The 15,806-nt window shown below is 43.7% G+C and overlaps 2 protein-coding genes across 3 annotated transcripts in view; one reads left to right on the top strand and one right to left on the bottom strand.

Annotated features, from left to right (window-relative positions):
- Window positions 1–4,534, top strand: part of ETFA (electron transfer flavoprotein subunit alpha) — a 28,480-nt gene extending 23,946 nt beyond the window's left edge. The window contains exons 11-12 of the mRNA XM_087704018.1: window positions 1,669–1,749; window positions 4,265–4,534. Coding sequence (XP_087560144.1) covers window positions 1,669–1,749; window positions 4,265–4,300 — 117 coding nt within the window. The 3' untranslated portion in view covers window positions 4,301–4,534. The remainder of the gene's footprint in view (window positions 1–1,668; window positions 1,750–4,264) is intronic.
- A 743-nt stretch (window positions 4,535–5,277) lies between these two features.
- TMEM266 (transmembrane protein 266) overlaps window positions 5,278–15,806 on the bottom strand; it is a 34,486-nt gene continuing 23,957 nt past the window's right edge. For both annotated transcript variants that reach the window (XM_087704016.1, XM_087704017.1), the window contains 2 exons: window positions 7,414–7,476; window positions 5,278–6,110 (listed from right to left, as the gene is read on the bottom strand). In XM_087704016.1, coding sequence (XP_087560142.1) covers window positions 5,491–6,110; window positions 7,414–7,476 — 683 coding nt within the window. In that variant the 3' untranslated portion in view covers window positions 5,278–5,490. The remainder of the gene's footprint in view (window positions 6,111–7,413; window positions 7,477–15,806) is intronic.

A 15,806-nucleotide genomic window follows, 5' to 3' on the forward strand; every position in this document is an offset into this window, starting at 1 on the left:
ATGCTAGGCTAAATAGACCATGATTTCATCTAGTGGAGTGAAGGTGGCTGATAATGTTTTGTCAATCTTAGCAACTTTTAGGAAGGATGGACTTCAATTCCCAGAATTCCCCAGCCAGAATGAGGAATTCTGGGAATTGAAGACCGCTTCTCTTAAAGTTGCCAAGTTTGGCAAAAAATAACAACAATCTGGTAGAAGATCACCTGTAGCTCCCAGTTAGCAATTTTTGCAGTCCTGGTGTAAAAATTACTCATTGCAACCAATTTCTAAGCTTTTAGTTCCTTAGACTGCAAGTTGGGATAAGACTATAAATCAGGCATTAGGAAACCCCCCCCCAGAAAAATCTATTCATTACTATTCAGCTGAACAAACAGGATTTTTGTATATTGGATGTTTATATCCAACTGGGATGAAAGCCTACCATGCAGAGATTTTTGCTTTAGGGATAGTAGATCTCCTTCTGGTTTTCTCAAAAGCTGAAACTTTTGACGTTTGCCTATGCAGGAATTTATGAGAAAAGTTTTTTTTTCATTCACTTCACTTTTGATCTTCTTCTGCTTTTGTGAACAATTGAAGAGAAGCCGTTTTGGAACCAGCTCTTGTGTTTAGGCCAATGGCAGCAAAGCCATGCAGAATTCTGCAGCGTCTACAGATTACCCCAGTGGTGGGATTCAGCCGGTTCGCACCTATTCGGGAGAACCGGTTGTTAATTTCCTAAACAGTTCGGAGAACCGGTTGTTGGAAGAAATCTCCTTTTGTTTTTTCCCACTTCACAGGGCTAATCCTGTAAGGAAGGCAGGAAGGAAACATTCTGGTGTTGTTTCTAGCCTCATCTTCATTGCCCTGCTTACAGAAACTGCCTCTCCGGCAGTGGTGGGTTTCAAAAATTGTTCGAACCTACTCTGTGGGTGTGGCCTCCTTTGTGGGAGTGGCTTGTCACCCATGTGACTGGATGGGAGTGTCTTGCTGCCCATGTGACCGGATATGAAGACGCCAACGACACTTGTCAGAACCACCTTAAGTTACCTCACCCACAGCACTGGCATGCATAAGAATAGGATGTAAATTTCTTTTTTAAAAGGCATCTTTGGTTTGCGTTAAAACAACTTCAACACACTCAATGATCTGATTGCACCACAAACACAGTAGTCACCCTTACCTTTCACCGAGCCCCTGAGTTTTATAAATAGGAGCATGATAGTGTAGAATAATCATATCCAAGGACCAGGGGTGGGTTTCAAAACATTTTGGAACCTCTTCTGTAGGTGTGTGGCCTGCTTTCCGGGTCCACTGGTGGAACCTCTTCTAACCGGTTCGGTAGATTTGACGAACCGGTTCTACCGAATAAGTGCGAACTGGTAGGAACCCACCTCTGCTCTCCGGTTAACCCTGATTACATTGTAAGAACTAAGGCAAAGCGCCCATTGACGTGAGTGATGTTGAGTTGGCCACACCCACCTAGTCACATGACCACTGAGCCCCACCTACCCAGCTGGTCATTAGGGCAGAGAACCGGTTGTTAAATTATTTGTATCCCTCCACTAGATTACCCTGTAAATAGCTAGGTGTCTCTAAATAAGTCCTTCGGGATTGGGCGGCCTATAAATCGTGCAAATAAAATAAATAAATAAATAAATAAATAAATAAGCCCATTCCGTTCTCTCACAGACCATCGTTGCCATCAACAAAGACCCTGAGGCTCCCATATTCCAAGTCGCAGACTATGGTATCGTAGCTGACCTCTTCAAGGTGAGTCTTCCATTCCAGAGGCCTCAACCCAACCAACACACATTCCTCTTCCTGAGGCTAGGGGTGCAAGTTGAGTTAGACTTTGAGCTACCTGGTCTTGCCGTGCGCACGCATGCAAGAAATCGGGAGGGAAAAACAGGTGACCCTTGTGCATGCGCACGCGGGGTTTCCAGCAAATCTTCCCGTTTCGGCACTCGTTGCTAAAAAGATTCACCAATACTGGCGTAGGGTTACGAAGAGCCGAGGTGGTGCAGTGGTTAGGGTGCAGAACTGCAGGCCACTTCAGCTGACTGCTATCTGCAGTTCAGCAATTCTAATCTCACCAGGCTCAAGGTTGACTCAGCCTTCCATCCTTCCGAGGTGGGTGAAATGAGGACCCAGACTGTGGGGGCGATATGCTGGCTCTGTAAACCGCTTAGAGAGGGCTGGAAGCCCTATGAAGCGGTATATAAGTCTAACTGCTATTGCTATTATAGCACTCTCTCCCGACCCTTAGTATTTCAAACCGTGGGGAAACTTTTATCCACCAAACATATCAACTTTTGATCTCCAATTTTGATAGCAAGCGTACATAAGAATGCAACAATTGACTTCTGAGGAACCCAAAAATCTATTGCCCCGTAGACTATTTTTCAAGAATATGAAGGTGTGTCTCGGTACCAGTGCCAAGTGGGGCGAGATTGCTATAAAACACGATGGTTGGAGACTTGGAGAAGGTTTTTTACCCAGTGTATCTGCCAACATTTAGGGGCTCCGTTGATCAGCAATAGCAATAGCACTTAGACTTATATACCGCTTCATAGGGCTTTCAGCCCTCTCTAAGCGGTTTACAGAGTCAGCATATCGCCCCCAACAACAATCCGGGTCCTCATTTTACCCACCTTGGAAGGATGCAAGGCTGAGTCAACCTCGAGCCGGTGAGATTTGAACAGCCGAACTGCAGAACTACAGTCAGCTGAAGTAGCCTGCAGTGCTGCATTTAACCACTGCGCCACCTCGGTTCAATATGAGGTGTTATATCACCTGTTGAAAGCAGGTAGCAGAATTTTGATTTTTAATGCGTGCCAGAGTGCCGACAGTAAAAAAAATGACAGTAATCTTACCAGGTTTTTTTTTAAAAGACCTGCTAGGAAGCAAGAAGCTACCTCTGTGTTCTTATACCAAGTTATTGTGGGATGCTTCCTGATGCCAGCCACAATGATGTGAAGGCCACTCCGTCCGATTCCATGCAACCCACACAAAAAAAACGTTGCGGGAGCTTTGGATGTACCATTGTGGCTGCCATCTTGCTTTTCCCCCCCTTCCTCCCCCCCCCCTTGATGCCCCATGGACACTCTCGCAAGGCGGGAAGCCGGTCCAAACTCTGCCAGCAGTTAATGCTGTTCCTCGGTGATTGCCCTGCCAGCTTGGCAGTAAACACCAGCCTTTTAATAAGCTGGAGACAAAGCGACATTCGGAAGAAACACGATGTCGACAATTTCCTTAATAAATTTTGTACGACCGCATTATTTCCACTTAATGGAAATGCAGCCCTCTTCAATAATTGAGAGGCTGTATTCATCAGACGGCGAGTTCAGCTGGGCTCTCTCCAAGCGTGGGCATTCTGACGGGTGTCTGGGAAGAGAAAGGTAATGGATATTTTACACAAGGTGTAATACCAGTAAGGAATATGCCCCACCTGTTCTCATCCTCTGACGCTCTTTGGATAACAACGAGGAATCACCTAAGCTAACCCGGGTGCTTGGCTTTGGCAATTCCACCATTAAGGGGTCGTTCCTTGGCACCAATTTTCACCAATAGTGGCTTTTTCCCCTCCGGCTGACTGCTTCCAAAAGTTAAAAATCTTTGTCTCTTAATAGCTTCCTGTGGTCCAAACAATGAACTCCAGAAACTGAAATATATCAGTGTGTTACTTGATTGGCAGTCCAGGTTTACACACTTTGTACGCGTGACCCGTCAAAACCGCGTTCCACAAAAGTGCGGTCGACGAAAGCGCGTATGTGACGTCATCACAGCGTGACGAAAAAGATCGAAAAATTGAAATAAAAATTAAATTACAGCAAGCCGATTCACATAAAGGTAAGGGTTAGGGTTAGGTTAAGGGTTAGGGTTAGGTTTAGAGCGTTAGCATTACGTTTAGCGTTAGGTTAAGGGTTAGGGTTAGGTTTTTCATTAGGTTAAGGGTTAGGTTTAGGGTTAGGTTTAGGGTTAGGTTTGGGGGGGCTAGGGGAAGGTTTTCGCTTTATTTTTACATTTTTCGATCTTTTCCATCGCGCTGTGATGACGTCGCATACGCGCTTTCGTCGACCGCGATTTTGTCGACCGCGGTTTTGTGGTGGAACCCTTTGTACGTTTTGCCAGTATGATTTAAAAAAAAAAAGTGAATTCAGATATTTAGTTGCTTCCAGTATGGATAAATAAGCATCGCTTTTACATTGATTAAAGGTTGGATAAATGTCTATTTGCCTATTGTTATTCGGCTGATGGTAACCTTGTCGTTTTCTGTTGCTTTCAGGTTGTTCCCGAATTGACGGCAATATTAAAAAAATGAAAGGTATTCCATGTTAGGGAAGGAATGAGTATTTCTTCATACAGAGAGAAATTATTTTTAAGCCGTTTAAATTATGTTTGATCAAAACTAGAAATGTAAAAAATGCCGGAAAAAGAATGGCCGATGACGATCTTGCAAATACATCGATTTTTGCCTTTTCCATTCGGCTTCGTTACTTCCCGAACTCTTTTTTCTAATTCTCTAATAAACATACATCTGCCGTATTTTGTATTATATCAGGCTGGGGGAATTCCTTATATTATTCTAAAGTGTGGTCATTAAAAGAGTCAACGTTGACTTAATAACAGAGTTGGAAAATCAATTATAAATTAAAAGTTTCGTGTTTAAAATATTTTTCTTTAAAAAAAAAAACCTTTTAAGCATAAGCTGCTGTATGGTCAGCTCTTCCAGCTAGGGGTAATAAAAATCAAAACACTGATTTAGAATATATTTTTTTTAATAAAAAAAATATTTTAATTAAAATTGTATTTGCAAAATGCCCATTTTTGTTCTGTTTACCCCCAGAGGCAATAATAATTGTTTTTTTTCTCCAAAATATTTCTTCCCCCAAAGTTCATGCTAAAAATAAGAGAACACTTACTTTAAAATTCTTTTTAAAGTATTTAAAGATGTCTTTGAGCGGCATCATTCAAAGTACTTCTTGAAAAACAGGGCAGGGGGTGGTTTTTTTTTCCCCTCCCCAGGAAGATCAAAAATAACTGTCAATACAAATGGATTCATAATTGGTCACATTACAAAGGCGACGTCGTAAGAAATCGTCAGGAGGAGCGAGGTGAGTTTTTATAGAAGATTGTCCAAAGTTCAGTAAAAAGGATAGGATTTTGTGTTCGCTTGGCTTACAAAAAAAATCCCCCACACCTTAAGAATCTATACATCTGTTGAGGTCATTGTTTGAACTGCGTTCACCTCCCTTGCCCCCCCCCCCAAACTCTCCCTTGAGGGCGACCCCCCCTCCCAAAGACTCCAGGTGACAGAATTTGTCGATTTCTTATTTTTCGTGCTGGCTCTCGTAACTCATGCATTTTTTGAAAAAAACAATTTCCAATCCACATGAAACACCCACCCCGGAATAGTTCTGGGGTCCCCCCCGTTTTAAAGCTTTAAGGATGTTGCCCCCACACCCCTGGCGAACCACCCATCCGTCTGAACCGCGCGACTCAACCCGAAGACTAGGAATCCGGGATGCTGCTGAACCTTGGCTGTTGGGATTCCAACGACGTGTACTTGTCGATCACCTGTGTCTTCTGCTGGAAGTGGATGACCGGCTTTTTCTGAAAGACTCCAAAGTTTTCTTGGTTCTTTTTGTTGTAAATATTGACGCGGCGCTCCAGTTCGGGGCTGGCGGTGGCCGACCCCGCTGGGCTTGGCAGTTTAAGGTTCACGGGGTCCAGGCCCTTTTGGGTTAAGCAGGAGTCCTCCGATAAGGAGGACAACAGTTCCTGGACGACGGCGTTATGGACCCTGCGATGGGGCGAAGAGGAGCTGACCTGAGCGCCTTGGCCTGCCTGGCAGGGCCGCTTTAAGGGGCAGTACTCGGAGGACTCCTCCCGCGTCGTGCTGCAGTCCGTGGAAGAGCCAAAGGTCTGGCTGCTGTCGCTCTGCGTTCGGGTGACTGAGCTGTCCGTGGACCTGGAGGCGCTGCCTGATGCGGCGCTCGTGGAGATCCCGTTGCTCTCCATCATCTTCATCGGCATTTCCACCATGAAGAGGTCGGAGGAGACGTTGGGCTGGTGGACGTCGATGGCCGCTGTTGTGATGACGCAGAAGGCCCCTTCAGGCACACCGCTGTCTGTGTGGGAAGAGGTCAAAGGTTAGCGGACGCGAGAGCTTAAGATTCAGAGGATGCCTTTCACGCTATCGGAAGCCCTGAGCTTTGTCTGGAAAAGGGTTTGAAAGAGGCATGCATGCACACAGGGAAATACAGCTGGAGCATGAGCATCGTTTGAGGACAATTGAGGAGCCGAGTTGTTGGGGGTAAACCTATGACTACCATGCTGTATTTTAGGATTCTTGATGAACGTATCTTGTCTTTTTATGTGTCCTGAGAGCATCTGCACCAAAGACAAATTCCTTGTGTGTCCAATCACACTTGGCCAATTAAGAATTCTGTTCTGTTCTATTCATTTTATTGTTCTATTCTCTTCGCCATTCCATTATTCTATTCTATTTTATTCTATTCTATTCTTCATTTTATTATTCTCTACTCTTTTCCATTCCATTATTCCATTATATTATATATTATATTATATTATATTATATTATATTATATTCTTCATTTCATTATGCTCTTCTCCATTCCATTCTATTCAATCCCACCCCATTCCTTATTCTTTATTCTATTCTATTCTAATTCATTCTCTATTCTATTCCATATTCTCTATTCTAATTCTATTCCTATTCCTAGTCCATTCCATTCTTTCCATATTCTATTCTATTTTAATTCATTCTCTATTCTATACTAATTCTATTCCATTCCATATTCTCTATTCTATTCCTATTCCATTCCATATTCTCTATTCTATTCCTATTCCATTCCATTCTATTCTTTCCATATTCTATTCTGTTCTATTTTAATTCATTCTTAATTCTATCCTGTTCCATTCCATATTCTCTATTCTAATTCTATTCCTATTCCATTCTTTCCATATTGTATTCTATTTTAATTCATTCTCTATTCTAATTCTATTCTATTCTATTCCATTCCATATTCTCTTATTCTATTCCTATTCCATTCTACTCTTTCCATATTCTATTCTGTTCTATTTTAATTCATTCTTAATTCTATCCTATCCTATTCCATTCCATATTCTCTATTCTATTCCTATTCCTATTCCATTCTTTCCATATTCTATTCTATTTTAATTCATTCTCTATTCTAATTCTATTCTATTCCATTCCATATTCTCTATTCTATTCCTATTCCATTCTACTCTTTCCATATTCTATTCTGTTCTATACGGAGGAAGAAGTTGGAGCTGGGACAGAAGGACCGACCTTCCTGGAATTCAAGAGGGAGCTAAGAAGGGGCCGCTTATGGGGAAGACCCTCTTCTTAAAGAAGGCGCCTCTTTAAGTCTCAAAATCCAAGCTTACCACTGCTGGGTTCGTTGTAGTATTGACTGATGTAATTGTTCATGTCGTCTTTCACCACAGTCTCTGGAAAGGCAAAACGGGAATCATTGGGAAACACCCAACCGTAGAGTGGGTCAAGATTTGCAAGACTAGCGTTCCCTAATTCCAGAGTTCAGAAGCCTCTCAATCAGTATCCTATTTTATATTCAAAGTGTGTAAGAGGATGGGGGGGGGGAGATGTGTTTTCTGAAAGTGTATGAAGCTATTTTAAATACAAACACACAAACACACACAGAATGTTGTAAAATGCCTGTTATAAAAAAATGTTCACAGCTCATGTATCCCAACTATGACACTGATGGACGCTTGAGGGTCTCAAAAGCTCCTGCTAACTTTTGAGAGTGTCCAGAACTCTTTTTTTTCACATGCTCAAGACAGATACACACTTAAGAAAACTCCCTTACTTAAAGCTTCCTTCAAAAGTGCAAGCAATTCACACGGTGTAAGTCTCCCAAGTTTTTTCGTCGTACTTATTTGACTGTGTATTTTGGGGCCAGTAAAGGAGAAATCCATCCAAGGGTGGGATTCAAAAATTTTAGCAACCGGTTCTCTGCCTGGTTGCTGGGTGGGCGTGGCCTACTCAGCCTCCTGCACCATGGCTGCGAGGGGTGTGTTTTCGCCTTCCCCAGGCTGCGGATGTTTTCTTCGAGCCTCCAGGAGGGCAAAAACTGCCTCCCCAGCACGTTTTTTGCCCTCCCGAAGCCTCCGTGCAGGCCCTGCACTTACCTGGCATCCAAAATGGGCCGTGTGGAGACTCTAGGAAGGGGAGGAGCGGGCGTGGCCAGCCAGTCCTTCAAACTACCAGTTCGGCGAACAAGATGTAAAATTAGCATCCAGTTCACCCGAACCGGTCCAAACTGGCTGAATCCCAGCCCTGAATCCATCCCTTCTTAGTTTGGAGTAAGGAATAAACCTTAGTAAACTACTTACAAGGAGGGCCCTTATTAATTGATTAATTACATTTTTATGCCACCCGTCTCCCCAGCAAGGTGACCCTGGATGGCCACGACTTCTGATAAGACTGTCCCTCTCACTCTTGCCAGATGACACAATAATGTAATTTGCTAAGAGGGGTAAATCCTTGATTTTTTTCCCCTCCATGCTTTTATAAATGCCTCCTTCACAAAAGTGAAGAGTTGGCATTTGCCGGTTCTCCGAACTATTCAAAATTTCCGCTACCGGTTCTCCAGAACCTGCTGGATTTCACCCCTGATACACCCCTATTTTGATACTGGAGAAATGGAGAGAAAACACTAAAATGATCTGCAATGGAAATGGCAGAAGTCAATGAATGTCGTGGCCCCACGTGATTGGGGGGGGGGAGAAAAGGGGGAGTTTAGATGTAGTAAAAAATAATTCTGTAAGAAGCCACATGTGGGCAGGAACACCCAGCTCGAAAAGGCAACTCGATCTGCTCACTTTATGGCGTGCTGAATTCCTTAAAAGCATCTCCTTTTCTTTTATGTTTAAGGGTGTTTTGTTTTTTAAAGAAATACCCATTTCAGGAGAGAGGGGAAAGTCAGCCCTTGCTGGATCCTTTCGGTGGGAATCTCTTTAGCCCCCCCCCCCACCTTTCCCCGGGTCTCTGTGGCTACAGCCCAGCCTCCTTCCCCACCCGTTGCAGCTTGTAGGCGTAAGAAACAGATGTTTTCTGGGTTACAAGTTTCCCCTCGCCAGCCTCAAACTGCCGAGTGTTTGGTACCTGAACGAACGGAGCTCTCGAGACGGCAATCTAACCTGACATTAAAAGGGAGGGCAGGGCTGCCCTGCTTGTTTTGCCGGCTTTTTAAAAGCTTTTTTGGCCTCTGCTGATCTTTAAATGCCTTCGGAGTCCGAGGGCGGCTTCTCCGCTAATGACTGAGTTTAAAAAGGAGGCCCAGTGCAGCTCAAGGCGAGCTCGTGGGTCAGGAGGACGCTGCGAGACTTGTCAGCTACATGATGCACCGGTTCCTACAAAAAAACCCCCACGGAGATGTGGCTGCATGCACCGCTGGTGACCCGTTGTGACAGGAGTGGCCAAGGAGGAGCCCTCGCTGGCGGTATCCCCATGCAAGGCCACGCTGCAGGTGCTATGGATCCAAAATGCTGGGAAAGTGAAGAGGGAAGGGCCATCTGCACACGCTTAGCTCCTCCGCCGTGATTCTGGCTCATGCAGCAGCCGACCAGATGTGTTTGGGGCTCTTAAAAAAGCCCTCCTCCCAGTGTCGTTCCTGAAACAGCTGGTATTTAAGGGATGCTGCCTGAAATTTGGAAGGCGGTACACACCCAACAGGTGTTCTTAACTGTTCTTAACGCACCCACCGTTCTCAACCTCGGCAGTTTGAAGATGGGTGGATTTCAACTCCCAGAATTCTGGGAGTTGAAGTCCACCCGTCTTAAAGTTCTCAAGGTTGAGAAACTGTGGCCTGCATCTTTTTTAGAACCATGATTTTCCCCATTACACCCAATGGCAGCAAATCCTACAGTTTAATCATCTCTAACGTCTTTCTCAAGTTCCACTCCTGGTGATTATGTAGACCAGGGAGTGTCAAACTCAAGGCTTGTGGGCCAGAACCTGCCCCACATGGTGCTTAGATCTGGCCCGCAGGGTTGCCCTGGAAACAACGAAGGACCCGTCCGCGGTGCCTCTGCCAGAAAAAATGGATCTCGGGAGGGCAGTAGGCAGCGTATCAAACAAACGACGAGTATCGGGACAACATCTTCACATCATAATGCGTTGAGTACCAAATTAGATGAGTTTCAAAGCAGTTGAAGGTGCGGCTGTAATTGGCTAAAACAATTTCTGAAAATGAGCGTTGTCTTCCCTCGGTACAAGAAAAATGACCCAATTTCCAGTTTTTCTCACCCAAAGAACAACCCGGGCAATGAACACGTTAGGGCTGTTAGCTCTGGATCGGGCCCCTGTTCCTTAAGGACGTGTCACAGGTAAACAACTGTTCACTGCAATGAGAGGAATAAAACCAGGCCAGCTCCGTGTTCTCAGGTACGATCGGTTTCAGCGAGTGTAAATAATTCAGGTTCAAATCATGTCTCCCATAAAGGATGAGCAACGTTCTGAGTACTTTATGTTCTGGCAGGAAAGTTATTTTCCTCTGATCGCGGAGGAGTTGTAAACTGAAATATTCAGCCTCTCTCCCAAACTGCAGGTGACAGGTGTAATCTTTCCGCTATTGGACACGTAAAAAAACACTTCGCAGGAGCTCAGAAAATGCTTCTAATGCTCCGTGAATGTCGGTCATTTGTTCAGATAGAAAGCGTTCCCACCTTAGTGGTATTTTGCTTCCTCATCTGCTTTGCAAAAGATTCAGTTTAGGGCAAGGGATAAAATTCAGCAGGTTCTGGAGACAGAGTAGTTCGGAGAACTGGCAAATACCACATCTGGCTAGTCCCAGAGTGGGATGGAAATTGAGACTTTGCAATATCCTTCCCCCAGGAGCGGGGAGGGAATGGGGATTTTGCAGTGGCCTTCCCCTGCCACCCCCACCAAGCCACCCCCAACAGAAATGGTAGTAAAAAAAAAAAATTGAATTTCACCACTGGTTTAGCAATAGCAATAGCAGTAGACTTATATACCGCTTCATAGGCCTTTCAGGCCTCTCTAAGCGGTTTACAGAGAGTCAGCATATTGCCCCCAACAATCTGGGTCCTCATTTTACCCACCTCGGAAGGATGGAAGGCTGAGTCAACCCTGAGCCGGTGAGATTTGAACCGCTGACCTGCTGATCTAGCAGTAGCCTGCAGTGCTGCATTTAACCACCGCGCCACCTTGGCTTTAGGGGTTGAAAAGCATTTGAGTTTTCTGATTCCCATTCTAAAAAAAAAAGTTATTGTAGAAGTTTATTTATATGCCGCCCTTTTCCCTGGGGGACCCCTTCACTCTCATTTGTCTTTCACTTGGTAGGATTGAATTTGAAAGACAAGGAAGCCGTACAGAAAAGGCTTTTAAAGATAAACCCAAGTTTCTCAGCTATGTAAAACGTATGCTTTGGTTGCAGGTATCCGTGGGGGTCAGAAAAGTCAAGATGGCAGTGAAAAATTATGCAACTAGAGCCTTGTTCTTTTTTTTTTTTTTGAAGATATCATTTTCTCCTTCATCTTGCACATAGAGGTAAATAATATCTACACACCATTCAAAAGACACAATCGAAACACCAAAAAGGAAACAAAACCCAAAATATGCCCTCCCTAGCAATCAATAGATAAGCAGGGATTAATACCAGACCAACAATCAAGCATTAAACAATATCCCAATCTGGGATAACTATCAAATCAAACAATCAAACTTCCAAACCACTCTATTCTATTCTATTCTATTTATTAAATTTATAGGCCGCCCAATCCCAAAGGACTCCGGGTGGTTTACAGAAAATAAAATTTTAAGAAAAAGGTTAAAAACAGACAAGAGAAAACAGATTAAAAGAAACACATCATGCACCCAATCTAATCGGGGCTGGACCTCAGTCGAGAGGTCAACAGCCCCAGGCCTGCCGGAAAAACCAGGTTTTGATAGCTTTTCGGAAGGCCGTGAGAGTGGGTAGGGTCCGGATCTCTGGGGGTAGTTCATTCCATAGGGCCGGAGCGGCTACAGAGAAGGCCCTCCCCCGAGGTGGCGCCAGCCAACATTGTCTGGCTGATGGCACCTGGAGAAGGCCCATCCTGTGAGATCTTATCGGTCGTAGGGAGGTGTGCTGCGCACTAATCAAGGAACCATCAAGAACGCCACCAACATGGCAGGAAGACTGTTGGTGGCGCAATACTGGAAGAAGGAAGACTTGCCTACAACTCAAGAATGGACATTGAAAGTTACAAATTTAGCTGAGATGGCTAAAATATCGGCATATCTTAAAGATCACTCAAGTGAGAGATATAAACGAGACTGGGAAAAATGGATTGACTATATACAAAATAAATACGGGACCAAGAAACTCCAGTTAGCCTATGCTTAAGATCAGAAATGATTTAAATTGTTTAAAGTTAGGTCAGCAAGAAGAAGCTAAGGTCAATGTAGAATGTCATTAATTTCTTTATTTCTTTTTTTCAACAGATTTTAGACTGTGTTTGTTAAAAACCCATACCGTGTACGGGTTCTGGGAAGTCGGGGGGGGGGGGAAGGAGGAGGGGGGTTGGGGTGGAGGGTGGAGGGAGGGAGGGGTATGCATTAGGCTAGACAAGAATTTGGTGGTAAACTAGAATTATTTTGACATACAAAAAATTGTACTTTGATGTCTTATTGATTGAGGAATGATGAAATGTTTGTTTTAAAAGAAATAAAACTTTTGAATACAAGAAAAAAAAAACGCCACCAACATGACACAGGAGGCCACTAGTATATAGAAAGAGAGCAAACTCACTCCCTTCCAACACTGATGAAGTTACCTAGTTAGGTAATGAAATGTCCCCAACTCGAGAGAGCACCAAGGACTGCACAGCCGCCTACAGAATAACCACCTTGATATTTTTCTGTCTTACCACTTGGAAACTCTTTCCCAGCGATCAGGAGAAGCCACAAATCAAAATGCGGGATCAAACATCTGGTCTATTCTCATTAAAGCTTCGTCTAACTGGACCTCACAATAACATCAGAGGTGCAAAATGCTGTATCTTTTTTCTTAGCGCAAGAAGGAAATCTCTCTTTTTTCCCTCTCCTAACCCTGGCCACTTGCAATTAAAACTCTGCAAGGTGTTAAAAAAATAAGGTTTGTACTACTCGTTGGTTAGACAAACCTTCGGAATAAACCAGTTTACTGAATAAGAAGCTTGATTTTTTAAAAAATAAATCCGATTTTTATTACGACGACTTAGGGAATCCCTTCCTGCAACAGAAGATTAATGGAAATATGGGGCTAGGGCCCCTTAAGAAGATTTCCCCCCACGTGTGCATTAAATCAATTGATTACTTGTGTGAGTTCGGAGCAATTAAATATCTCTAATAATCAAAGGTTACCCCCACCCCTCAAAAAAAAAAAAGGATGATCCCAAGTGCTATTTTGAAACAATTCATTTCTTCTCTTGCTTTCTTTCCCTAATATTTTTACATCTTCTGGGATCATTTATCCGGCATGTCAATTTAAAAACCCTCTCTTATCGTTGTGGCATTATCTGGACAAATCTTTTGATGTGAAGGAGGAGGATTGATTCGTGATTAAGCCTGTTTAAAAAAAGATCCATTGGCTTCTGTCCCCCCCCCCCCTTCGCCTTAAACTTTATCCATATAGATTTTGCGTTTGGGGAACAAAGAAGGGTCCCTTTGGATGAAAAACAGCATTAATGTCATTACTGACTCCCAGGTTGGCTTCCTTATTGGGATTTCATTTAATAAACTAACTCTCCATGTCTCTGGGGGACGGGCGAATAATCACCCACTCCGAAGTCCTTAAGACTCGTAATTGTTTTAATGGACGGCTAGACAAGGGCTCCCGCCTGCAGGAATTAAGAAGGGAAAAAAGAGTTCCGTGCATCTCGAACAATTAGGGGGGGGGGCACGTGCCTCTTGTCCCCCTCCTTTCCCTTTCTAGAAGAAGAAATGGGGGGGGGGTGTAAGGAAGCTGTTTTGAAATATTAAGCACCATTTCAAGACCATTCTCTTTGCAAAGATTTCCACCCCAAAGAAACCCCACCACCACCACCCTCTGACTTTAAGTTAAGAGCACATTTCTGCAAAGTCTTTAAAAAGGGCTGAAAAAAAGAAGAGAAGGTTTTAGAAGTGATTGGAAGAGATGAAAGGCTCATAAAGGAAATTTTAAGAGGTTCGGGAGCCATTAGTACTCCATAAAGGCAAAAAGCTTTTTCCCTAAGATTTAAAGCCGGTTTTTTTACAACAGCCAAGCTAACGGTTGCCATATTGAATCTGTTAAAGAGCTGCACTCTGGTTGAAGGCAGGCAGGCAGAGGGTCGAGACATTGATGGGGGCCTTCTTTGAGCCTTCACCCAGGTAGTCCTCGACCTATGACCACAATGGAGCCCGACGCTAAGCGAGACATTTGTGCAGTGGAGTTTTGCCCTGTTTTTACATCCTTCCTTGGCACGGTTGCAAAGTTAATTCAGTGGCACCACTGTCAAGTGAAAGGGGATCATATAACTCCGGGACACTGCAACTGTCAAAGGTACCAGTCAGTTTCCAAGCGTCTGAATTTTGATCACGTGATATGGGGATGTGGCAATCGTCGTAAAAAGTGTAAAAAAATGGTCTTTAGTCACTTTTTTTCAGTGTGATGGTAACTTTGGTCACTATGATTGGATAACCCTTTGTCTGAAGTGGTGTAGGGTTTCCTGCCTAAGCAGGGGGTTGGACTAGAAGACCTCCAAGGTCCCTTCCAACTGTTATTCTATTCTATTCTATTCTAAAATATAAAACTATTCTAAAATATAAAGAAGAAGTAGAGGAAAGAATAGAGGAGATAAATCAACTAAACACCTGAAAAGGATCCTGCTTGCAATATATGGAGGGATTTGCTTATCCAATTTATTCATTACATTTATATGCTGCCCATCTCACTATTCAATGACTGTGGGTGGCTTATCATAACATCCTAAAAAGAGGAATAAAAACATTAAAATTGACAAAAACGGGGGAAACTAGGCACCAATATATGAGTGGGATGGAAGGCGGATCTTCTTAGTCATTCTTAAGAGTTAACAAAAGGATAAAATATATAAATATAATTCCTAAATGTTAATTAGCTTGGCAACCTTAATGAATCATGGATCATTAACCACCTAGATTGGTGTTTCTCAACCATAGGTCGATGTTTCTCAACCATAGGAACTTAAAAGATGTGTGGGCTTCAGCTCCCAGAATTCCCCAGCCTGCTGGCTGGGGAATTCTGGGAGTTGAAGTCCACACATCTTTTAAGTTCCTATGGTTGAGAAACATCGACCTACATCATTTAAAACACAACTGGCAGACTGGAAACAAAAGAAAACCCCCCTTTTTAAAAATGCCTAATGTTCATCTGCCTTTTCTCCAGAAAAATGAGACCAGAGAAGACCAGACTATTATCAGAAACTGATGCCATATTTTGTTTTTAATACAAGGATTTTAAAACTGATACGCTCCTACCACCTGCCAGAACATCATTTCCTGCGTTTCATAGCTCTTTAGGGGGAAATGTTCTAAGGGTTTGCAGGATGCTCAGCGCCTGTGGGAGCTCTCAAATTTGGCTCCCAAGAGGCCTCGATGCGCATGACACGGGGAGGCAGCCAAACCCGCGCCGATTCTCGGTGGAGCTTTAACTCGCCAGCCTCGCCGTAAAAAATGCCGCGGCGCGGGGGATAAAGGGAAAAGGGGGCTGAAGATCAGCAACGTCTAATCTTTCTCGTGTAGGTTTGCAACTCTTCACGGTTCAAATAGCTCA

This window comes from Thamnophis sirtalis, unplaced genomic scaffold (assembly GCF_051295495.1).
Source record: "Thamnophis sirtalis isolate CommonGarterSnake01/CBP01778 unplaced genomic scaffold, rThaSir2_p1.2 scaffold_2, whole genome shotgun sequence".
NCBI lineage: Eukaryota > Metazoa > Chordata > Lepidosauria > Squamata > Natricidae > Thamnophis > Thamnophis sirtalis.